This window comes from Bos mutus, chromosome 26 (assembly GCF_027580195.1).
Source record: "Bos mutus isolate GX-2022 chromosome 26, NWIPB_WYAK_1.1, whole genome shotgun sequence".
Classification (NCBI taxonomy): domain Eukaryota; kingdom Metazoa; phylum Chordata; class Mammalia; order Artiodactyla; family Bovidae; genus Bos; species Bos mutus.
In genome coordinates this window covers 41,825,213-41,851,896 of record NC_091642.1, presented here as the reverse complement: position 1 = coordinate 41,851,896, position 26,684 = coordinate 41,825,213, and the positions used below count along the sequence as shown (strand labels likewise).

Here is a 26,684-nt window from a genome sequence, read left to right as displayed (position 1 = left end):
TTTTTAATTCATAGAGAGTATAGTGACTGTTGAAGTTAGCTGTTATCTTTTAAGATGAGTGATTACTGGAATGACTGCATAGTGAAGATTTTTTTTTAGAAAAGATTCTACTCAAAAGTTTTTATTTTACACTTTTTATATCAGTTAAGTTGTATTTCTTTCCTGTGCAAAATGACTGGGCCACCTAATTGTTACAGGGTAATCTACAAACTTCATTTTCATAAAGCGTATTAAAGAATAAAGCACATCTGAGAAATTTACGGTTTATGCAATTCTTAATATAAGGAAAAAGGAATTTATTGCTGTTCATTGTAAAAGTTTTCACTGTAGTATAGTAGTCATCAGTGCAGATTTAACATTGCTTATTATACACTAAAGAGTAAATATAAAATATGGTGAGACATAACCACGTTAATTTTAAATATAGTTTTAGAGAGATAGAGAAAGATGCATTTGTATGTATTACCTTTTAGAATTTTAACAACATTGAAGGTAACTGGTGATATTTTAATTCTTGTGTGGTACAGTATAATATCTGCTTTATTCCATAAACCACGAAAAAAAACAATACAGACCTCTTAACATCACAAAATACTTTTTGGAAGTCTGATTTTCAGAGGTCCTCATTTTGAGATTTGCCCCATTTGCTATTTGTTCATGTGGTGATAGCTTAATACTTTGTAATAATTTTTAAGCCACTTAAGTAATCACTTCAGTGACTTTTAATGTAAGAGTATTTATTATGGGAAAATCAGTTCACAAAATTTTGACATTAAATCACTCTCAGACATTCTATTTTAAAATTTTTACCTCAACCTTTCTAGTGAGACAGCAGCGTAGGAAATGTTTTTATATTGTATGTGAAATTGGAGTTTGTGAAAAGAAATTTAGAAGTTTGCACGTTTATGACAGTTTTTCACTTAACTTGAAATGTTAGGCCTTGGCTGTACTATAAGAAGTTAGCTTTCAGAAAAATGTTATTAATGAAAGAAATTTATTTGGTATACTTTTTTTTTCTGTAGACACTCTTTGTTCCGAAGTTCTATTTGTATTTCATAGAACTGTCACTCTTTTTTCTCTTTTTCTGTTAGATAAACATGATTTTAAGTAAAGTCAATAGTCTTTTGTGGTTCGATTTCTGTTAGGATTTATTCTAAGGATAGTGACTTAAGATGTATCAGACTGTGAGATTCGGGTCAGAAATTATTTCAGTAAATATTCAGTTTTACTTAAAATACTTTCATTTGTCAGGAAAGGTGAAATTAGTATATTGGATTTGACTATTCACCTACTATTCCCTACTTTTTGGAATTTTTTCATTGGCTACAAAAAAGCGATTTGCAGTTTGGTACTTTTAAAATAATTTGCATTGGAATTAAAAAGACTGTTGGAAAAATACTGATTTAAAAAGAATAAACATAACTTAGGGGTGAATTAATTTCGTATGGAAAGTTTCAATTTAGTTCAGTATAGTTAAGGCAAATTCACTTCATTTGCAACAGTTTGCATTCAGAGATGAGTAGACATCTTCAGGGTATTAGGCGTGTACTTATTGGTCCTTTTGGCAGATTCGGATACTATGGCAATACCTTCCAGCAGAAAATTATTCTTAGCCTGTATGTAGTGTGGGAAGAAACACTATTTATGTATCATATTTTAAGTTGTTACACAGTTATTATAGTAGTCATCACTTCAGCTATGGACAGTGAATCTAACTTACTTTTATGTATGTAAATACAAAGTTAGGCAATCATAGTAATATTTCTAAAAGTTGAATTTCTCATTAAAGGAGAGTTCACCTGGTGGGTATGGTTTTATAGGTTTTAAATAAGGTTAAATCTGTTTTAAATTACATTAAAATATTGAGTATGAGTCTTTTCCACACATTGTACATTGTTTCATTTTAGATTTTAAGGTGGCAGTGTAGCCTCTGGAACCAACACTGCCTGTGTTGGAATCCTGACTCTTGACACTTATTAGCTGGATGACTTTGTGTAGGTTGCTTAACTTTTCTCAATCTGTATTATCTGTGAAATGGGGATAATGGTACCCATCCATATAATGTTTATTTTGAAAAATAAATGAGATAAGTAATGGCATAGCACTTGCCACCTTGTAAATATTTAAATGGGCACTGCTGCTGTTAAAAATTATAATTCCAGGTTACCCATGTATGAGAAATTATTTGTCTTTTCATGTATGGGAGGAGCAGTGATTTTAACTGAATTTCCTCAGTTTGGATATGTTGCCATATTAATTGGTTCATGCTATGAGTGTTTTTTAAAATAGGGATATTCCTTTAGGAGCTCTGAGTATAAAATGTCTGTGATTTTGCTGTTTCATCACAAGTAATTTGACGCTCTGCTCCCTCATACTGTAGAAGCGTTAATCATACTAATCAAAGACTATTTGCTCTAAATACTAAGGTATGATGAAAACTTCCTCAATATGAAGTAGAAAAATAAAATTTTGTTATAACATTAAAAATTTGTTAAAATATTAAATTTTCTTTAGAGTTAAAGACAGGTCAACAAAAATATCATATATTTTATTCACAGAGTAATCTCTGTCCCAAAACATTTATTATGTGATACAGCAGTAACATAAACTATCAGTAAAGGTACTGTAGCATTTCTTTTTAAGTTCAGATTTTTGGAGGAGTCATGCAGCTTTGAATGCCAAGTTACATTTATTACATTATCATTTGCACTTAAAATAATCTGGCAGTGCATTAATATGGGAGTTTTATTTAGGTTAAACCTTTGTAGTATTTCCCATTTTCACTTTTGATCCAGTTTTAGGCCCTAGAAATGGGAAGAAGAACTAAAAGATTTTTTCTTAATTTATTCTTACCAGGTATGGGGAAAGATGGAATAAGCTTGAGACCTGCCTATTAGAGGCCATTTCTTGTGTATGGGGATCAGTCTTTTTTTTTCTTTCCCTGTTCTGGTCTCCTTGCTGTGTCACAGTGCCCTCAGTAGTGAAGCACTTGATTTCCAGGGAGGTTTTTGTTTTTTTCTTATTTGTTTTGTATTACAGAATGAATTGTGCTGTCTAATTATGTATGCAACTATCTGATTACATGATTTCTACATGTTTTGTTATATGTTGGATAAACTAGCTGTATTTTTGGTGCAAGTCTGGGTTGCAGAATTGAACTGTGCATTTTGACAACTTCTAGGAAAACTTCATTGTCTAAAATTCCCTCACTTTCTCTATTTTATATTACATGCACCTAAATTTTGTTTTATATCACTACCCCAAACTTATAGTTGATTTAGTGTTATTAAAGCCCTTCAGAATAGCTTTCAATTTTATTTCTTTTGCTTTTTGTAGGTTTTTAGGCTGAATATAATAAGGTTCTCTCTTCTTTAGTATTAATTACTAATTAATCGACTAGATTATTAAATCATTAATACTTTAATAACAAAATAAACTAAATATTAACTAGTGTTAATTGCATTCTGCTAATTTTATGTATTTAGTATTTTTGATCTTTTAAGGAAGATGTAATTAAGGTGTTATGAAACGGGTTGTGATTTGAAGCAGGTAGTCCTTACAGCAGATATATATAGTTTTTTTCCTAAATTAAAAAAAAAAAAATCTTGGCTGTTCTGGGTGTTTGTTGCAGTGATTGGGCTTTCTCTAGTTGTGGTCCATGGGCTTCCCTTGTTGTGGAGCCAAGGCTCTAAAGCACATGGCTTAGTAATTGTGGTGCGTGGGTTCTCTAGTTGTGGCGCACATGCGCTCTCTCGTTGTGGCACGCAGGCTTAGTTGCCCTGTGGCTCGTATGACCTTAATTTCCTGGCCAGGAATTGAGCCTTTGTCTCCTGCATTCGAAGATGAATTCTTAAGTATTGGATCACCAGGGAAGTCCGGAATCAGATATATTCTTAAAGTGATTTATTAGTACAGCATACATGTTGAATTGCAAACAAGTCCTTTTTTTAAATATATAGGTTTTTTTTTTTTTTTTTTTTCATTTAAAATTCTTTTGCTGTCATGAATTTAGTGAGATACTTCTGTTTGAGTATTCTATTTATTTGGAACTTACTGGAGATTAAATAAATAGAATGGAAATCTGTATTCTACTTTTAAAATGAAGTTTGGGGAATGTTACCAAGCTTGATATTTTTTAGGTGTTATTTTTTAAAATTGTATTTATCAGTGACTTTGAATCTATCAGAGTTAAAGTGAAATGGGTAGACTTTTTTTCTTTTATTATGTGAAAATAGTACTTTGTCAGGCTTAACTTAGCTTTGTTGTAAAATTTACTTAACATTTTCACTTATTCATTTATGAAATATGAAAGATGAAGAAATGAGGATATAAGCCAGAAGGGATTTTTTTTTTGAAAAATGAAATAGAATTAGGTAGCATATACCCTGTGTCTTATATTTGTTTACCATTTTTCATTAACAAAGCCTTTAATAATTGTTAATGCACTTGATTTTGCAAGAAAAAAGGAGCAGCCTGAAAGATGGCACAAGCATTACTTTCCTCATTTTTTTATACAGGAATTGTAGCTCCAAAAAAAAAAAATGAGTAACTTGTAAAGGCTACTAGAAGATTGAGTCCACAGAGGGTGCTGGGTTTTTAGGCACCTGGTGCGGTATTTTTCCCGTTATATACATCAGTGGTTCTCAAACTTTAGATGGGCATGTAAAAACTTGCAAGACTTAAGTCATAGATTACTTGCCCCACCTCCAGAGTTTCAGATTCGTTAACATCTGAGTTGGGGCCTGAGAATTTGTATTTCATTAAGTTCCCAGACGGTACTGATGATGGTAGTCTGGGGATCACACTTTGTGAACCACCATATTACATTATCTCCTGTCAGTTCAGTTCAGTTCAGTTGCTCAGTCGTGTCCCACTCTGCGACCCCATAGACTGCAGCACGCCAGGCCTTCCTGTGCTCCCGGAGTTAACTCAAACTCATGTCCGTTGAGGCGGTGATGCCATCCAATCATCTCATCCTCTGTTCCCTTCTCCTCCCGCCTTCAGTCTCTCCCAGCATCAGGGGAATCTCCTGTCAAGCAAATCCTTAATATGTTATCTCCTTTAGTTTAAACTAGTTATCTCCTCTAGTTTAATAGAATTTACACATACATATCATTTTATTTGTAAATACGAAATAGCTCAGATGGCAATTGTTATCCTAATTTTTGCAGACGAAGACAATGTGTTTTACAAAAGCATAGTGGAATGGAAGGAGTATAGATTTGGGAGTTAGCTAGGTTTAAAGTCTAGCTGAAGTCCTTGCTTGGCTATTTATCGGTTATGTAATAAAAGACAAAATACTTAACCTTGGTGAACCTTTTCACATCTCTAACATGGTGGTAAAAACACTTGTGTGTACTTTTTTAGGTTTGTTGGAAGAATATATTTTCAGAATATTGGTTGCCAACTGGGGGTGATCCCCTCCTGCCTTGTCTGGGTATTTGGCAATGTCAGAGACATTTTTGGTGGTCACAGCTTGGGGAGGAGGGGCAAAGGGCAGAAGCTATTGTCATCTGTCTCGGTGTACAGGCAAGGAATGCTGCTAAACATCCTACAATGCGCAGAGCAGTCTCATCCACAACAAATAATTGTCTAGCTCAAATTGCCAGCACTGCTGAGGTTAAGAAACTCTTGATTTAGAGGTTTAAGTGTTTGGTATATAGTAAGTATGATACTTTATACAAGTCAGTGCCTTTGCCCTTAGGTTGTAGTATTTAAGAAGGTCAAATTGCTAATAAATGATAGAGCTAGGCTTTTAACATCTGTATTTTTTGACTGCTGCTAGGCTAGTATTCTTTATAAGAACTTCTTCCACAAAAGTTCCCTGGTAACAAAAAAAGGTTTATTTGAAGAAGGCTCATGTGTTACTTGGCTGATTGTAAAAGTGTTGCTTTGAACTTCTGTCAGAAAAGGCTGAAGATATTTTCAAGTTAAGTATATTGCACTATATGAGGTATTCAGAAGGATGTTACATAAAACTTCTCTAACAGGATGGATATGCTTTATTAAAGCTTTTTTTTTTTTTTTTCATTTTTATATTGCCAGTAGTTTTAAAAGTAGTCAGTTACGTAATTAGGAGATACTTTACTTACAGGATACTTGTTTTGTGGTGTTTAATGCATTCTTTACTCTTACACTTTTTTAATTCTAAAGCTGCTTTTGTTATAATCAGATGCGATGAAGTTAAATATGCTGATGTAAAAATGGCAAATTTCTGACAAGTTATAAAAATGTCTTGTTTCTTTCCAGATGAAGAAAGTAGGGCCAGCTAAGGTTCTCTGATGCATGTGTTACATTCTTTCCGAGACCCTAAATTTGCTGTCAGCCCATTGAATAAGTGCTTTACTTATCTACATTTAAAAACTTGCATTAATGTGTGAAGTTTTTAGAAAAAATTGGGACAGAGTTTTAGTTTAGTCCGGAGACGAGAAGATGCCAAGGGAGTAGCTTAGTGGATTCTGAGTTTTGTTTTGTTTTTAGGACAAACATAATTACGAAAGTGTTCTAGGAATAGATTGTTTGCTATGATATTTTTCTGTTCGCTTGATAATACAATTTGCTTTGCTTCTCAACTTTGCACAGGCAGATGTCAAGGCCTGTTTTAAAAATCCTTATGAAATTTAAGTTTTGACTATTTTGATTCTTTATGATTATAGGAGCTAGTCAGAGATACTGATAAATATTTTAAAACCAGGGCTGCTAATCATGTGATAACTTCACATTTTAAGAAAAATAAATAGCACTTGTTGCTATAATTTAATTGAATAAGTATGGTGTTTATTTCAGTATATGAATAAAAAACCCCATTTTCTTTACTTAAGAAAATTTTATAAAAACTACTTAAAGAATTTTGAAAAAAGTACTTATTTTTCTACTTCTCTGGAACTTCATGTTTCCATGTTAGCTTTTAGTTTTTGTTGATATCAATCTATTTTAAAATATTATTCATCATAGTGAACTTAAAGGTGTGTGTGTGTTTGAACTGAAAGGTGTGTGTGTGTTTGAACTGAAAGGTGTGTGTGTATGTTTGAACTTAAAGGTGTGTGTGCGTTTTAACAATTTCCAAAGCACCTCATAATTTTGTTAATTATTTTAAATGGCAGAGTCATCAGAAATATTTGTTTCTCTAGTTACACGTTAAACATTTTTCTAATATTTGGCAAATTTTTTTTCCTGTTCTTTTCTGATTTTCCTTACTGTGAATTTAAGATGACCTAAATATTCGAAAAGGCTGTCATTATTTTGATTCACAAGATCATAACCTGTTACACAAAAGTAGCTGAAGTTTGACATTTAGCAGCTTTTTTTCCCCTTACTATATGATAGCTATTGCATATTTAAAATTTAAGAATATTTTAATAATATTGAAGTGAGGCAAAATAGAATTTAGCTACTTTTGATCTGTCAAATATTCTTTTGCTATGGTAGGAGTAGTACTTCTGTTGTGTTGAAAGTGGATACAGAAGTCATTTGATTAAACTATCACATCATTTTGTGTTAAAGTTATTATAACCCTGTTGCTTTCCTCTCTCTAATTAGAAAGGGTTTGACTTGTCGAGATGTTACTGTTCTCTAGAGTGGTGGTCCCCAACCTTTTTGGCACCAGGGACTGATTCCATGGAAGACAACTTTTGTATGGACCAGATAGGGGAGATGGTTTTGGGATGATCGAAGCACATTACATGTATTGTGCAGTTTATTTCTGTTATTTATTACATCAGTTCCACCTCAGATCATCAGCCATTGTATCCCTGAGCTTAGGGACCCCTGCCCTAGAGCATATTTTGAAATAGCAATTTATATTTACTTGGTTGCCTTGGTCACAGTAATTGGTGATAGTAATTGATGCAGGTTTGTTGTGTATTTGCATTAATAATCTATTAATTTTTGTGATAGTCTATATCAAATTTTATTTTTAAGTATCAGTTACAAAAACATGGAAATGAGTTTAACCTTATTATGTAAATGATAATTCTCAGTGAGTTTATTAATTCCTGTAGTTAGAACAAAAATATTGCAAAAGAAACAGACTTTCTCTTTTTTAAACAAAATTACTTGTTAGTGTAACATTTTCCAAATGAGATATAATTGTTTCAATTCCTTTTTGGGGGGTGTGTATAGTTGCTGTACAGTGTTGTGTTTCTGCTCTACAGCAAAGTGAATCAGCTACACATATCCGTATGTCCGTTTCCTTGGATTTCCTTCCTGTGTAGGTCACCATGGTGCACTGAGTAGAGTTCTCTGTGTTATGCTCTACAGTCAGTTCTCATTAGTCATCGATGTTATGCATAGTAGTGTATATATGCCAATCCCAGTGTCCGAATCCACCCCACCTCCACTTCCCCTTTGGTATTCTTACGTTTGTCCTCTTTCTCTACCTCTGTGTCTATTTGTGCTTTGCAAATAAGTTCATCTATACCATTTTTCTAAATCCACATATATGCATTAATGTATAGTATGTGTTTTTCTGACTTCACTCTGTATGACAGTCTCTGGGTCCATTCACTTATCTGCAAATAGCACAATTTCATTCCTTTTTATGACTGAGTAATATTCCCTTTGGAGAAGGCAATGGTACCCCACTCCAGTACTCTTGCCTGGAGAATCCCATGGATGGAGGAGCCTGGTAGGCTACAGTCCATGTGGTCTCGAAGAGTCGGACATGACTGAACGACTTCACTTTCACTTTTCACTTTCATGCATTGGAGAAGGAAATGGCAACCCACTCCAGTGTTCTTGCCTGGAGAATCCCAGGGACAGAGGAGCCTGTTGGGCTGCCATCTGTGGGGTCGCACAGAGTCAGACATGACTGATGCGACTTAGCAGCAGCAGCAGCAATATTCCCTTGTTTATATGTATCATGTCTTCTTTATCCATTCATCTGTTGATGGACATATAGGTTGCTTCCATGTCCTGGTTACTGTGAATAGTGCTGCAGTGAACATTGGGGCATGTGTGTCTTTTTGAATTACTATTTTCTCAGGTTATGTGCCCAGTAGTGGGATTGCTGTGTAATATGGTGGTTTTATTTTAAGTTTTTGGAGGAACTTCCATACTGTTCTCCATAGTGGCTATACCAATTTACACTCCCACCAACAGTGTAGGAGGATTCCCTTTTCTCCACACCCTCTCCAGCATTTATTGTTTGTAGAATTTTTGATCATGGCTGTTCTGACCAGTGTGAGGTGATACCTCACTGTAGTTTTGATTTGCATTAGCAGTGTTGAGCATCTTTTCATGTGTTTATTGGCCGTCTGTATGTCTTTGGAGAAATTCCTGTTTAGGTCTTCTTCCATTTTTTCTATTGGGTTGTTCATCTTTTTGATACTGAGTTGGCATGAGCTGTTTGTATATTTTGGAGACTAATCTGTTGTCAGTTGCTTTGCTGCAAATATTTTCTCCCATTCTGAGGACTGTCCTTTCATCTTATTTATGATTTACTGTGCTCTGCAAAAGCTTTTAAGTTTCATTAGGTCCCATTTGTTTATTTTTGTTTTTATTTTCATTACTCTAGGGGTTGGTCAAAAAAGATCTTGCTGTGATTTATGTTAAAGAGTGTTCTGCCTGTTTTCCTTTAAGAGCTCTGTAGTGTCATGCCTTACATTTTGATCTTTAATCCATTTTGAGTTTACTTTTGTGTATTATGTTTGAGAGTGTTCTAATTTTATTGTTTTGCATGTAGCCATCCAGTTCTCCCAGCATCACCTATTGAGACTGTCTTTTCTTAGTTGTATATTCTTGTCGTTTTTAGTCATAGATTAATTAACTATAGGTGTATGGGTTTATTTCTGGGCTTTCTGTCGTGTTCCATTAATCTATATTTCTGTTTTTGTGCCAGTGCCATACTGTCTTGATTTCTGTAGCTTTGTGGTATAGTCTGAAATTAGGGAGCCTGATTTCTCCAGCTCTGTTTTTCTTTCTCAAGATTGCTTTGTCTGTTTGGAGTCTTTTGTGTTTCCATACAAACTGTAAGATTTTTTGTTCTAGTTCTGTGGAAAATGCCATTGGTAATTTGATAGGGATTGCATTGAATATGTAGATTGCTTTGAGTTGTATAGTCATCTTCACAATATTGATTCTTCCAGTCCAAGAACATGGTATATCTCTTCATGTGTTTGTGTTGTCTTTGATTTCTTCAATCAGTATCTTACAGTTTTCTACATACAGTCTTTTGCCTCCTTAGGATTGGATTTTATTTCTTTTTTTGTTGCAGTGGTAAATGGAATTGTTTCCTTAATTTCTCTTTCTGATCTTTCATTGTTACTGTATAGGAATGCAAGAGATTTCTCTTTGTTTTGTATCCTGCAACTTTACTAAATTTATTGATTAGCTCTAATAGTTTTCTGATAGAATCTTTAGGATTTTGTAAGTATAGTATCATGTCATCTGTAAACAGTGACAGTTTTACTTCTTTTCCAATTTGAATTCCTTTAATTTCTTCTTCTCTGATTGCCGTGGCTTGTACTTCCAAGACTATGTTGAGTAATAGTGATGAGAGTGGGCACCTTTGTCTTGTTCCTGATCTTAAAGGAAACGCTTTCAGTTTTTCACCATTGAAAATGTTTGCTTTGGGTTTGCCATATGTGACCTTTAATATGTTAAGATAGGTTTCATCTATGCCCACTTTCTAGAGAACCTTTTTTTTCTTTTTAAATCATAAATGGGTGTTGAATTTTGTCAAAAGTTTTTCTGCATCACTAGGATGACCATTTTTAAAAATATTTAAAAAAAAATTTTTGCTGTGATGGGTCTTCATTGCTGCACATAAGCTTACTCTAGTTGTAGCAAGTGGGGGCTACTCTTCATTGCTGTGTGTGGGCTTCTCATTGCAGTGCCTTCTCTGGTTGTGGAGCACAGGCTCTAGGTGTGTAGTCTTCAGAATTGCTGTGCATGGGCTTAGTAATTGTAGCTCATGGAGCATGGGCTCAGTAGATGGGTGCACAGGCCTGGATGCTCCATGGCATATGGTATTAAACCAGTGTCCCTTGCATTGCAAGGTGGATTCTTAACCACTGGACTGCCAGCAACTGCCCCGTGTGGTTTTTATTATTTGTTAATGTGGAATGTCACATTGATTGATTTGCATATATTGAAGAATCCTTGCATCCTTGAGATAAATTCCACTTGATCATGGTATATGATCCTTTTAAAGTGGATCTGAATTCAGTTTGCTAGTTTTGGGTTGGCCATAGTGTTCAGATTATTCTGTATCCTTTTATGGAGAAACACAAAGGAACCCTTTGGCCAATCCAATGTTTTGTTGAGGATTTTTGCATCTATGTTCATCAGTGATGTTGGGCTGTAATTTTCTTTTCATTATCTTTGTCTGGTTTTAGTATCAGGGTGATGGTGGTCTCATAGAAAGAGTTCCAACAGTGTTTTTCCTCTTCAGTTTTTTGGAAGAGTTTGAGAAGGATAGGTATTATCTCTTCTCTAAATGTTTGATAGAATTCTTTGTGTAGCCATATGGTCCTGGACTTTGGCAGATTTTTAATCACAGTTTCAATTTCATTACTTCTGATTGGTCTGTTAATATTTTCTGTTTCTTCCTGGTTCTTGGAAAGTTGTGCGTTTCTAAGAATTTGTTCATTTCTTCCAGGTTGTTCATTTTATTGGCATATGGGCTTGAAGTAATCTCTTCACATCCATTGTATTTCTGCAGTGTCAGTTGTTACTTCTCCTTTTTTATTTCTAGCTTTATTGATTTGAGTCCTCGCCCTCTTTTTTTCTTTTAAATTTTTAAAAGTTGTTATTTTATATTGGAATGTAGCTAGTTAACAATATTGTGATAGTTTCAGGTGGCAGCAGAGGGACTCAATACATATATATGTATCCATTTCCCCCCAAACACCCCTCCCCTTCAGGCTCCACATAACACTGAACAGAGTTCCCTGTGCTATAGAATATGTTCATGTTGATTATCCATTTTAAACATAGCGATGTGTACATGGTGATCTGAAACTCCCTAACTACTATCGCTTTTCCTTGCTTTCCCACCCCACCTGAGCCATAAGTTTGTTCTCTTTAGTCTGTGAGGCAGATTCTGGCTTGTAAATAGGTTCATCTGTATCATTTCTTTTTAGACTCTGAATATAAGGGATGGCATATGAGATTTCTCTTTCTCTGGCTTTCCTCAGTGTGACAGTTTCTCAGTACGTTCATGTTGCTGCAGATGGCAGTATTTCATTCTTTTTAATGGCTGAGTAATATTCCATTGTGTATATGTGCCACATCTTCTTTATCCAGTCCTGTGTTGATGGACATTTAGGTTCCTCCCATGTCTCAGCTACTGTAAACAGTGCTGCAGTGAACTTTGAGGTGCATGTATCCTTTTCGATCCTGTTTTTCTCCAGATACGTGACCAGGAATGGGATTGAATGATCATATGCTGCTGCTGCTGCTAAGTGGCTTCAGTCATGCCCGACTCTGTGCGACCCCATAGATGGCAGCCCACCAGGCTCCCCCGTCCCTGGGATTCTCCAGGCAAGAACACTGGAGTGGGTTGCCATTCCCTTCTCCAATGCAGGAAAGTGAGAAGTCAAAGTGAAGTGACTCAGTCGTGTCCGACTCTTAGCGACCCCATGGACTGCAGCCTACCAGGCTCCTCCGTCCATGGGATTTTCCAGGCAAGAGTACTGGAGTGGGGTGCCATTGCCTTATCATATGGTAACTCTATTTTTAGTTTTTAAGGAACCTCCATACTGTTAGTGGTTATTAGGCTATTTGGGTTCCTTTTGGTGCTGAAAAGGTCACGCAGATTGTGATTATTGTATAATGTCCAAGAAGTAAGGCTTGCCATCTGTTACACAAATATAGGAAAAAGTTAAGATAATCTAGTGATGTAAGTGGTTTTGAGACTTCTCCTTTTGGAATCATCTATTAATTATAAATTTTTAAAAGAAATATCAAATTTTAAGCTTTTGCAAAAATAAAACAATGGTTATGCCAGTGTTGATACTTTTCTACTAAAATTTGAAGATAGTGGTTGGGAACTAAATATTATGTAATGAAAGTCTGACTTTTATCATTTATTAAGGTTGTTTGGATATATAAGTGGAAAAATAATGTTTTAACTTGAGATATTATGTTAGACAAGATTTTAGTACTGTAGTTGTATAAGGTTTTTAAGCTTTAGGTTTCCTAAGAGTTGATTTATAGAAATTCATTATTCTAGAACTCAACCAGGAATTGGATAGAATAACTCTTCCTTAAAAATTTGCTTAAATATTTTTTAAGTGCTTTGCTTTCTTCTGTAAGCTCAGTTCTTGTCTGTATGCTAGTAAATGAGTTTCCTCTAAAATCTTGGTGTTACATTTTCAACCACAGCAGTAGTTGTTAATTTCTTATCATCCCTAAGAATTTAGTTGTTGTTTCTTAGACGTCTTTAAAATTGCATATTGGGCTTAATAGGATCTGATTAATTTTAATCTACTTTGTGGACATTGTTTTTTACTGAGAAGTTTGTTACCATGCCAAGTGTGATTAATATGATCAGATGTAATATTTAGATATGATTTTGAATTTATGTTCTCAAATGCAGCTTTGTGTCTGGGGTTTCTAGTTTGTGTAAGAAATGTCTTGCCAATTTAAAATTAATGTCTGATTAAATTGTTTTACTAGTATCAGTTTATAGAGTTTACATTCTTGAATTGTAGGCCGTGAAAAGAATGATGCCCTTTTTGGGGGGGGGGTGGTAGATAGATAGTACATACCTAAATTATAGCTCTTACATGGAGTGTGGTGCATGTGTAGGTGAGAGTTTCTGTCTAAATACTCGAGGTTTACAAGTCTTCACCTGTGCTGTTTATAGTATTTAAAGGGTGTGAGGTATTGATAAGAGCTTGTCTTCCTCTTCATTTCTCTCATTTCCATCTAACTGTTGGTATTTTTGTCTTCCTCTGTGTTAAATGTTGTGTTTTTAAAAGTTTATTTACTGGATGCAAAAGTTACTAAGTTTTTTTAATGTTTCAGCTTAATTTCCAAGGTTTTTTACTGTGTTCTCCTTTGGATATGAAGATTCCATAACTAATCATGGTCAGTAATTGTGTCTCTTCCCCTAGTTGCAATAATTGGGTTCATACTAAAATGGGACACGTCGTCTAGAGTTAAGAGTGACAACAGTTCAAAGCCAGCTATGTAGACTCATTCTTATAGCTGTTGCTGCTGCTGCTAAGTCGCGTCAGTCGTGTCCAACTCTTAGCGAGCCCATGGACTGTAGCCTACCAGGCTCCTCCGTCCATGGGATTCTCCAGGCAAGAGTACTGGAGTGGGGTGCCATTGCACCCGCTTATAGCTGTTAGTATATTCTAAAACTGTATCTTATTAAATCTTAAGATGAATTTTTTTTAGTATTTTAGCAAATATGTAATTTAAGATCTTTTGGATAATACACTTATTCAATCAGTTTTAAATTGGTATGGTTAAAATACCATCAGTGGGAATATGAATCATACAGTATTAGAACAAGGCACTTATCATAAGATCAGTAACATGATTCTTAGCAGTAGAGGAATGAATGCCAATATATTTGCCTTCATATTTTGAAATCTGTCCGAATTTCTAGTTCATATTGTTCTTACCCAGATTAAAATACTGCACTGAGGCAACACTATTTTTGCTGGTTGAGGGAAAAAGTAAGTACTTTCTAAATGATTTTCTGACTCAAGCTATGAAATAAAGAGATTAGATTTTATAATATTAAAGCCAAATATAAAATGAAGCAGTAAGTACATACTTGGAGCTTTTTTTCCTTTAATATGGATCAAATTAATGACTTTCTTTAAAAGGTAGATTTGATTGTTAGAAGTTAGTTTAAAAATTTTGCAGTTTTGGCTGAATTAATAGGAGAAGGAAAATGCACTTGTTGAAGACACATTTGTATTAGAACTTTTTTTTTCTTAGCTTGTGTGTGGTAGTTTTGAATGTTAGAAAATTTGTTCATGATTGTATCTGAAAGGTCAATTCAGTTACAACTGTTGTAATCTTTTTTTCTTCCAGAATGCAGTTTGCTAATATTGAGTGAATTGGCGCTGAATGTTACTAGGCTTTTGTTGTCATACTACTGACAAATCCCTTGCCATCTTCTGTACCTTAACTCTTTGGATGTCTTGTTTTCTGTAAAAGTTAATGACCTTTTATCTTTTTACATAGCTATAAAGTAGCCAAAACTAATGTTTTCGGTAGTTACTTCTATTAAATGATAAAAGAATGACTTTTATCATAGAATGATACTACAGAAGTAATGCATAAATCTTAACATTGAGTGTGAATATTAGAGCATAAAAGACACCCTCTTATGTTCTTTAGTGTAATAATGGATTGAAGTAATTTCAATTTTTACAGTCTTTAATATGTTTTATTAAGATTTTGTGGTAGAAAATTAGTATTTGGATTAGTTCAAGTTTATAATGTTGATAAGTGTCTAATGCACGTTGTTGAACTGATAATCTTTTTGAACATTATTTGTCATTAGTAGTCAATCTTAGATGTTTTTTAGTGGGAGCAACGCTGAAGGGAGGGGTATGTGTGCGTGTGTGTGTGTGTGTGTGTGTGTGTATTTTAACAGCAGCAGAGTTCTGAAACAGGAAATCAGTCTTATCGTATTCATCCAGAGACCTAGGAAGAAGGTAATTGTTCGGTGTACTCGTTAAAACCAGTTAGTTGAGCAACTTAAATTTTTAGAGGTTCACAGATGCAGGCTTGAACAGTTGTTAGATATATTATTTCATAGTTAACAACTACTCTGGAGAAAACCTGATTCAGTTAGTTGAGGGTACTAATACACTAAACACCTCAGCTCAATGCACTAATAAATTATGCTTTGGATTTTAAGAGTATTGCTCATACTATCAGTGACTTGATAAGATATTTTTTTGTGTTATTAGTTCATGGGGTTGCAGAGACTTGGACATGACTGAGCGACTAAGCATACACACATCAGTGACTTGATAACATACTTTTCTGTGGTTCTACTTTGCTTAAATTTAAATAGTTAAAAGTTCACAGTGCCTTGATTATTCCTTTAAAAAGATTTTTTTTTTTAAAGCTCAGTGGAATCTTAATGTATCTGGCTTGAAATATTTTCAGAATTATTCTTAAATATGAATGGTTTAATAGAAAAAAGTTAACTTCTGTTTTATATCAACTGGAATTTATCTTTCCCTGTTAATGTACATATGAACATAATTAGATCTTATGAATCAGTGTTTCCATACTGTTCTGTGATCTCTTTTATAAACATTTTTTATGTCATTGGGTACTTACTTTAAAAGCTATAATATTTCATCAGGCTAAATATTGTGATTTGCTGAACAGCACTACTGTGCGTATCTTTGCATAGTTTACCTTCCCCTTTGGTTTGTGTTTTTAGAGTGTAGTGTTAGAGCAGGATTGCCAGAGTGAAAAGGCACAGCGGCTCCACAGCTCTGTGTTACAGCTTGCGAATTTCTTGCCAAGGAAACCAATTTATAGGGTTGCTTCTAAGTGGAAGAATTACTAGCAGTTCTTAATATTACCTTTGAAGAATGTGGTGTTTTCATTTACAAAGTGAGATATAAATTTATGTAGACTTTTCTGTCAAGAAGAGTTGGTATAGTATAAAAACATCAAAGAAAGTTGAGAGGTTTAAATTGCTTGGAGAAATAGAAAACTTTAGTAGTTCCTCAGTTATTTGGCTTTCTGGTTGGGCAGTACTAGCAGAAAATTTAAAAGTGTTCAATGAAACTTAAAATTTATGCTAAAGTGAATTTAAGTGAATATATTGAACTTCCTTTTATAATTTGTTTTTGAAGACACTATATTGAGTTGCCTTGTAATGAGACATTTAAACTAAAAAAACCAGGATGTTTCTAACTTATGCAACTTCAAATAGTTACAGCCCCTTATTTACAACTGTCGACCCCTTTGCAGTTTTATAATTTAAAGATAATTCCGCATTTCTCATTTGATATTTGAGACAACCAGTGAAGAATTTGCAGCAAGTCTTATTATTTTATAGAAAAACAAAAGTATTTGAGGTTTAGAGATTCAGTAACTTAATTGAAGTCTAGGCTTTTAAGTTGCAAAGCTAAGGATAGAATTCTGGTATTCTATATTAAAAAACAGTATATACATTAAGTGCTTAGAACAGGGCCTTTCACCTAGAAAATATTTCCAGTGTTCCTGTTCATATCTCCTTTATTCTTAAAATTCCCATCTTTTTGAGCAATTCTTTCTCATTATTTCTGTAGTTCATGCTTTTGTACCTTTGTGCCCTTTTCACTTTAGAAAATGAAATTTTAGGCTGCATTAATTTGGTTTGTAGAGGGATGATTATATGACATGTATTAGGGCAGATGTTCTTAAGTAATAAATAATTAACACTTTATCAACTGGGAAATTCAAGCACTTTCTATTTCTGCTTTCCTCCCAATGTGAATCATCAGTTTAGAAACGAGATCCAAACATTTAACACACTTTTTAAGGAAAAAAAAATCTAGTAAGAAATGTAAAATCTTTTATTAAATGAGAAAGTCATAGAAGTCTATGAGCATGGCTGGTATTTAAAGCATAATTGATTATAAAAGTTGATAATGTGGATATAACTGTGACATATTTGGAAAGTATTTGTTAAATTTAAACCTGTTAAAATTTGTTGAAAGGAATGTAAAGCTGATGTAATAACTAATGAATCAGTGGCTGAATTTTTCTTCTCACCTGAGCCTTAAGTGCCTGTGAGTTGAAAGACTCCCAGATAGTCGAGAAAAGCTCCAGATATTCCTAGAAAATGAAATTAAATGGTGAAGTTCTGGTATTTGCTAACTTGTTTTTGATTGTTGTCTTCTCTTGTCAGTCTGACTTGATTCCTTTACTCCTGCTGCCAGTTTAGCTCAGTGTTCCTTTTGTGATCTGGGCAACTTCAGATTTGCTCTGGATACTTTTTGAGACTCGCTGAATCTTTATGTCACTTTTATTTGACCTGTCCATGTCCCATATTCTAGTTTCATATGGCACACCTTTCAGTTAACTAGAATTCTAAAAATAACTCTTATGTGACTTATGGAAATAATTTTCCTAGAAATAATTATAGCAGGAAAAATAAGTAGTTAGTGATTTGTAACTTAAGACTGCATTTCAGTTTGTAAGTTGTAAAGGGATAAGCATATCTGTATATATACTATATGGAGTACTACAGAGAAACTTTTCAGAACTGCTTTACTGTTAGTAATTATGCTTCAAATAAGATTCAGCTTTTGTGTCAGGAACACATTGTTAGAAAATAAGGCTCAGGGGGCCTGTTTTTCCCTCCCTTACCATTTTAATAAAATATGCAATAGAATGGAAAGTAGTAAAACAAAGTATCTTAGGGAGCTATATTTGATTGTTATCCTCTGTTTGAAAATTCAAGGTAAATTTATCATTTGAACCACATTAATTTAGGCTCAAACTTCTGAGGTAAGGTAGACTCATGAGATCTCAACCCACATTTTTTTAAGCCTTTTATAATTTCTCATTTATTTCTTATTTATTTTCGGCAGTGCTGGGTCTCCATTGCCGTGGGAGCCTCTCATGGCGGTGGCTTCCCTTGTTGTGGAGCACGGTCTCCAGGGCGCGCAGGCTCAGTAGTGGTGGCACACGGGCTTAGTTGCTCTACAGCATGTGGGATCTTCCCCGACCCGGGATCGAACCTGTGTCTCCTGCAGTGTCATTGAAAAACGACTGAACAGTTACCGTGGGCTCTTAAGGTCTAGTATTATACCATTTGTTCAGTTGATAGACAAACATTATGTTCTAGGCATTGTTCATATGTTAAATCATTTAATCCTTAAAACAACCCTATATGATGGGTACTTTTATTAGCCCCTTCTACTTATTATTCAAAATAATATCCAGTAAGTGTTATTCAAAGTAATATCCAGTTAAGTTTATTCTAATATTTCCTCCCTTGGTTATTCCTGTTTGGTTGAAATTATCTAAAAAAAGTATGTCATAAAAATTTTAACGAGAAGCAAAAATGTTGTATGTAAGAAACATTTTATTTTATACAGTTCTTGGCTTGAGAAATGTTTGCCTCAAAATTGAGTACTCATTAGTTGCTGACATCAGTTTTGGAAATACCAGTAGATTTTTCTGTTGTCTTTTAGAAGTTTTTTAATGTTTGATTAGTAAATTACTTCCATTTGAAGTTACATACATAGAGTATTTGAATTGTAACTTAACTACTGATGGCTTTGGGGCCATTCTTTTTGATCCACAGTTTCATCATCTTTGGACTTTCCTTGTGGCTCAGCTGGTAAAGAATTCTGCAATGTGGTAGATCGGGGTTCGATTCCTGGGTTGGGAACATCCCCTGGAGAAGGGAAAGTTCTGGCCTGGAGAATTCCATGGACTGTATAGTCCTTGGGCTTGCAAAGAGCAAGACACTTTGATCATCTGTGAAGTGGTAATGTTACTTCAAAGGATTGTTAGGATTAAATGAGAATGTATTTGGCATACTGTCTGAAACATGGTCTCTGTTTTTCTAATTTATGATGGATGCCAGAGTATTGGGTAGAATTTCATACTGTATGAATAAAGAAGGTGTAAGTCTGAGGAAAATGAAACTTTAAGAAGGCTAGATTGCTCAATTCTGTTTAAAGGAAGAATTGGATTGTTGCTCAGTAAGACATTGCAGAACCATGGGTTGTTGCTGTGCTAGAAACTCCCGTGTTGATCGTGGCCTTTGACTCCTTATCTGTCTGATTGACTTGAACTTCCTGTCACAGCATCCTTAAACCTAGACCTAATCTTCATCAGTCCTGCCACCTTCTGCATAAAGCTTTGTGTGTGAGCTGTACTGGACTGCTTGCTTCTTCTGAATATTTTATGTGTTGGGTTGGCCAAAAAGTTCTTTGGAGTTTTTCCATGGATGGTATGGAAAAACCTGAATGAACTTTTTGACCAACTCAGTATTTCCATGTATTTGTTCTACCCTCTGTTTAGAATGTTGTAATTGCTTTTGTTTCTTCTTTTTTCTGATGTATGACTTATTTCTTAAGGATTTCTAACATATTACCTATCTACTTTGTGATTTCTAACATATTACCTACTTTATCTCTACCTCTGCAGAATTAATCCTTCTTTCTCTTGCTCTTAAAACATCTTGATCTTCTGTATATGTAGTGGGGCCTTTGGCATAGTTGTGGGTTTGTGTGTCTGTCTTCCTTGATAGAATAGGAACTCCTAGAGTGTGGTAGTCTTTGCTTACTTAGACTTATGTTCTCAGTGTCCTGTGCACAATGTTCAGTATGCGAATGTTCAGTGTGTTTGGATAATTGAGTAAAGGAGGGAGCCGATGAGTATCCCCATTCATGTGTAGTTACTGACAAGTATTTTTCTTAAGTTAACCAAGCCCTTTGCAACCTTATTTACTTTATTTGTTAATATTCATAGTACAAGGATAAATCTAAATTTAGTCTTTGTTAAAATGACTGCATTTCAAGGGGTTTTATATTTCTGTGCTTTTTAAAAAATTTATTGATGTGCAGTTGGTTTACAGTGTTTCAGGAGTACAGCAGAGTAATTCAATTATGTATGTATGTATGTGTGTGTGTGTGTGTGTGTGTGTATATATATATATATATATATTATTTTTCAGGTTCTTTTCCATTATAGGATATTCAAGATGAATATGATTCCTGTGCTGTACAGTAGGTCCTTGTTGATTTTGTATATAGTAGTGTGTATGTATAAACCCCAAATCCCTAACTTATCCCTTCCCTCACTTATATGCTTTCCTGTAAGGCTGGAAGCTTACTAGCATTCCCACTGAAATTAATGGTTAAGTCAGATAAGTTTGTTAGTAGTAATAAAATTTTTTTACATGAAAAATTTCTGTTGCATTGCTCAGAAAACCTTGGCATAATTTCAGTTTATATTTTTTAGTAAAATGTGTTTATAATTATTTAGTTAGAAATTCCAGATTTGTGTTAGTTGCCACTGCTTGGGGTTCCCTACTGCTGCCTCATTTTTTTTTTTTTTTCTATTAGTTTCCATTTTCTTATGTTTGTATTCTATAAGACAGTTAAAAAGTAAAGATTATTCATATTCAGGAATTGTAGTGCTTCAGGCTTGATTTGAGTCTCTTGTCTCTTCTTTTTTTTTTTTTTTTGGTGAGTGGATACCTAAAGCATTTTGGTAATTAGGAATTACATTTTTAAGTGGGGCTGCTTTCTTATGTGAGAATAATAGATGATGGCTAATATTTGTGATGTTAAAAATGATGATCCTAATGGAACCTTTTGAAGTTGAGGGTGAATTTATGTATTCTTAAAGTGACAAAAATTATTCCTGGCCTATATACTTTTATTATTTTTTTTTTTTTTTAAGAAATTCAGCTTTTTAAAAAATTACATACAAAGCTGATTGTAAGTCATACAGGGCAAGACAATATTTTGTTAAGACAAATATCTTAGGAAATAGATTTGGAGATAATTATAAAACAACATTTTAAACCTGTTACAGAAACAGTATAGGTGATCATATTAAAACAAGCAAAAATGAGAAAAAATATATATTCCTACTACCTAGATATTATTACTTTTAGTACTTTAGTTTGTAATCTTTCTGTCTACATATTTTAATTATACTGGTATGCTGTATATGTTTTCTTTTATTAAAATAGTATCACATTGTACCTTCTCTTTTGAAACCTTTTTTTTTTTTTTTTTCCCAGTCAGTAATATCTACTTTTCCATTTCTGTAAATTTTCATCTAGCCAATACTTAGATCATATTTAAAATTTCTCTAGTTGGTTCAAAAATATCCTTAATGGCTGGTTGGTCTGAAGCAGTAACCAGAACAGGATTGTACCAGTGAATTTGACTTTTAGAACCCTAAGTCTTTCTAAATCAAGGACAGCTACCCATTTCTCCCTTCTTCAGCTTTGAAATGATACTTGATTTTTTTTTAAAAGATAATTTGAAAGATACTGGGTCATGACCTACAGACGTTTTGAATTGTCCAGTTTATACACATAATGTCATTTAGCTTGTTCTATCTCATACCTGTTAAGTTAAAATTTATATGTAAGTGCTTCATGGATTCTCAGATTGAAGATAATTTGGCTCTCATAGATGATGCTGTGTCCTTCATATTGTATCACATCAAAAGTTATGTGATCTCTACTTAACTTGCTTGGTAATGCTGAGATTGGCCACTGAAATTGGGTGATAACAGTCTTTTCTGTGCATTATTCAATTATGTTTGTCTTCTTACATTAGAAGATCTATTATGTGGTGTTTTCTTACATTAGAAGATACATTGTGTGGTATTACTTTGGCTCTGTTAGAAAGTTCAGTTCGTTATTATCCACTCACCTATTGATTTAGTACCATTTGTTGATCCTTGCCTAAGTCAGTAATTTTATTAGGGCTTTCAAAGTTTGATTTTTCTGATTCTGATTGATTTTTCTAAAATTTTTATTTTTATTAACTGGTGTTTTCTGTTGTGTTTGCTTTATGAAATGGAGCTATTGAGTTGCCCTGAAATAGAGTTCCTACAGGAAAAGTAGGATAAATCCTTTATCTTCCCCTTTACCAATTTCAGAGTAAAGAAAATAACTATTCCAGTAGACACTTATCAAAGCTTAAAAGTGAAAATAATTTTTTGTTGTAACTTTTTCTGTATTGAGTATCTTTATAGACTTGGGGATTTATTTCTATTTTATTCAGGATTCTTTGATTTACTACCATTTACATTTTTTCTCTGATGCTCAGTTTGTCACAAATTTAGCCATGCTTCATGCTAGCTCCTGTGTTTGATATAGGCCACTAATATATGTATGCTTTCCTTGCTTTCTGGCACAGAAAGACATTACCTGTATCTTCCCTGCCCCAGATCTGACATCAGCTGTTTTTTCAAGGAGTTGGTACCTTTGGCAACCCACTGCAGTATTCTTGCCTGGCAAATCCCATGGACGGAGGAGCCTGGTAGGCTGCAGTCCATCGGGTCGCTAGGAGTCAGACACGACTTAGCGACTTCGCTTTCACTTTTCACTTTGATGCACTGGAGAAGGAAATGGCAACCCACTCCAGTGTTCTTGCCTGGAGAATCCCAGGGACGGCGGAGCCTGGTGGGCTGCCGTCGATGGGGTCGCACAGAGTCAGACACGACTGAAGCGACTTAGCAGCAGCAGCAGCAGCAGCAATATAGTATGATATTAAGGATGAAATCAGGGTTCTAGAAGTGTTTACTACTGCTCAAGTGACATACTTTTAGGCTGTTTCTTTGGAAAGACCTAAACAATATAAATGTCTGCAAGGATGAGTTCATGTGAATGTTTTCAGTTATTACTTGATTTCTTGATTTTATAATGTTATCTCTTTTCTCTTACAGTAATCACAAACCTTCAAATCATTAACATAACTTCATTGATTTTTCCTATAATGTAAAGAAAAAGTTTGAAGATACTAATACTGATGTCATTAGAAATTACTGGAAAAGTTTAAAATTTCTTTGTAGCTCTTTTTTCTTAGAAAACTTCCTGCCCAGAAGTACAGTAAAATTACAGTGCCTAGATAACCCTTGAAATAAATCCTTTCTCCTGGTTACCAATTTGATATTTAATCAGATTTGTTTCAGTGTGTGCTTGCCTCCTCCCCTCTACTTCTCTATGAAGCAACCATTTTTATTAGTCTCTCAGTTATCTGTATGTGTGTTGGAGCATTCCAATTCAGGCAAATATACATGTAAAAAATTAGTTTATAAAGTATTTCTTTTATACGAAGGTAGCATACTATATACTCTGTTATGCACATTTTTTTCCTTAAAATATTTTGTAGATCTGTCCAAGCAGTACTAATAATTATATAGAACATATAGTCAATAGGTAATCTTTTCTTAAATTACAATGTCAAAATGAAAGGTTTTAGTAATTTAAGTAGTTATTTTGGATTGAAAATAATACTGGAATAAGCTCACTAATGTTAATGCAGCAGAAATTAAAAAGATCTCTAAAAAGGCACTAGATTTGATGAATTTTGTATTGTATTTGGAAGATAAATGGGTCCAATAGATGAGCATAGAGCTTTGGAGATAGTCTTGAGTGGTTTAAAGCAGTTAAGATTGGCTGGTTTGAAACATCTGTGTCAGAAAATCATGAGATTAGAGAGAATTGATGGAGCTCAAGAATGAGAGCCAGTCTGATGGACAAAATCCACAGATATGTGGATTATCTGTGCTGCTTTATAGTTTTATATAAATTTTTCTTGAGTATAGAAGTTTGTTTTATGCAGCTGTTGTATATAAGTTAATAGAATGGGCACGCTAAGTTTTGATACCTCAGTTCAGTATTATCATCATAAATACCAAGGGTTAAGATAGATCATTGTGGTTTTCTCAACCTCCTCACCATGTAGAATAGGAAATTGAAGTCTAAAAAGGTTGAGTTGTCCAATTTATGCATCTGATTAGAGCAATAACCTGTTCTTAAATCTAATTTTCTAACTCTTAACTGTTTCTACTTTTCTCTGAAAAAGGAGAAATTATGCAGCTGTTTCTTGTTTCATTTTTATTTTGATTTTTGGATTTTGTCTGAATATTTTAGTATGTAAATATGAAAGTTACCTTTTACCTTAGATGCATTCTAAACATACTGGGTAGGATTTAATAATCACTGTCGTATGATTGTTTGTGTGTTAGTTGTTCAGTCATTTCAGACTCTTTGGGACCCCATAGACCGTAGCCCACCAGCCTCCTCCATCCATGGGATTTTCCAGGCCAGAATACTGGAGTGGGTTGCCATTGATATTTTTTGGAATCAGTGTATTTACCTGTATTTCTTAATTACACATGATGGCTTATAAATAAATACATCTGACAGCCTTATTATTAACATGGTTTGTAGTGGGGAAAGCTTTTTATAATCAGCTAATGTTTTAAAACATTTACATGTAGTTTGCATTGTATATTTCAGTAAGCTAATGTTTTAAAGTGTGTACATGTGGTTTGCATTGTTGCATATTTCCTTAACTTAAGCACTCAGATATTTATCCAAACATTATTGCTATGGGCTTTCCTGCAGAAAGACTTGAAGGTGTATACAGGAACAATATAGATGATGTAGTAAGGTAAGAACTTTTTAATTTTCTGTTTCAAATATTGATGTGTATTCATGTTGTATTTTCATTTAGGAAAATTTCTAAACCACAGAAAAAGATGTACTTTTTGATGTTGTTTATTTTTATTATGTTGATGATCTATAACTGCTTTCTTTATTTTGCTCCATGTACCTACTGAGCATCAGTGGGATAAAACTCATTAGATAAGAACTGACTTTTTACATAATCAGGTATATGTGTTATGATTTCATGGACTCCATAAAATGCCCCTCACCAGTTTAATATCTGGGTTCCATTGCACTATGGTTTTTGTCTTTTATTTCACAATTGGGTATTAGCCTTAAAATCCTTGAGTGGATTTATTCATAAATTTATTTATGCTAAGGTATACATAAATGGTGTAATTTTACATAGAACAGTTTATAATGGGGCATAAATGCACAAAGGACCTGGAGAAGTGTTTAGCACAGGGGATCTGGAAAGGAATTTGTTAGACACCAAAGCCTAGGTGTCTGCTTTTCAATTTTGCATCATTTTTAAGAGGAATTATCATTCATATCTTAATAATAGTTCTGAAGGCTCATTTAAATAACCTTAAATACATTATGACCTAAGCTTACATAGTATATTTTATGAGAGAAGGAATTTGTGTCTGCTTTGTAAATAGTCAACATGTTTTCTAATTTCAGAACACAAAATTTGTGTATAAATAAACTGTAAAATGTCAGTAGGAAGTATAATTGGCTTTAAAAGTTTAAATTTTCTATCATTCCTTGTACTCTCTTTCAGAAGTATCCTTTTTGGAGACTTCCAGTTTAAATATGTGGTGGTTATGAGAACTAAATGTTATAATGGGCAGGAAAGCACTTTGTAAAGCATTATGCAGATATAGGATTCTTTTTAAATAGTTATCTTAGTATTTAAAACTATCTATATACTCTTATACGAGCCAACCATAGTTGTTTTTTTCAGTGGTTAATTTTTAGCAATTTGCTTTGAACCAAAGTCTGTTTACATTTTTGCAGTATAGAGTTGTACCCAGTTGGGTTTTTGTAGTGCTTATATTGTGTTCAGAATTAAACTTCAGTATTGACAGAAAAACTCCCAGACTGCTTTGTGGTTGGTACATGAGCTGTCAGAGGAATGAGTTAAGAGCTTGCGATTCAGAAATGAGTTTGCCTTCTAGTAGCTGGGCAGGACACAGTGGAAGAATGGAAGCAGCAGCTTGATATGGCTTAGTCAGTGTTAATACCAATCTACAGAAATACAGTGAGTGATAGAAAAAAGATTAAGAGAAGTAAATTTTGACTCTAGAGATGGAGAATCTTGGAAACAAGCAGTGCTGTCATGAAACATGTTTGCTGCTACGGTGAAGGAGTGTTTATCAGGCCTCTTTGTGGCCTAGAAGAAACATTTCTAAAGTCGATCTACTTAACATTACTGTAATTCTGCATTCAACCAACTACTAATTCAAACAAGTCAGATTGATACTCATACATAAAAAGAGTATGAATACTCTTTGAGTAGAGGATACATTTTGCAGTCACTGTAAGAATATCCTTTTGGTAAATTAATTTGATGTGCTAATTTCAACATTTTTCTCTTCTG

General features: G+C 34.0%; 1 protein-coding gene across 1 annotated transcript in view; it reads left to right on the top strand.

Annotated features, from left to right (window-relative positions):
- The window catches only part of PTEN (phosphatase and tensin homolog), a 100,374-nt gene that overhangs the window by 3,624 nt on the left and 70,066 nt on the right, over window positions 1-26,684 (top strand). The window contains exon 2 of the mRNA XM_070363759.1: window positions 25,001-25,085. Within this exon, the coding sequence (XP_070219860.1) occupies window positions 25,001-25,085 (85 nt within the window). The remainder of the gene's footprint in view (window positions 1-25,000; window positions 25,086-26,684) is intronic.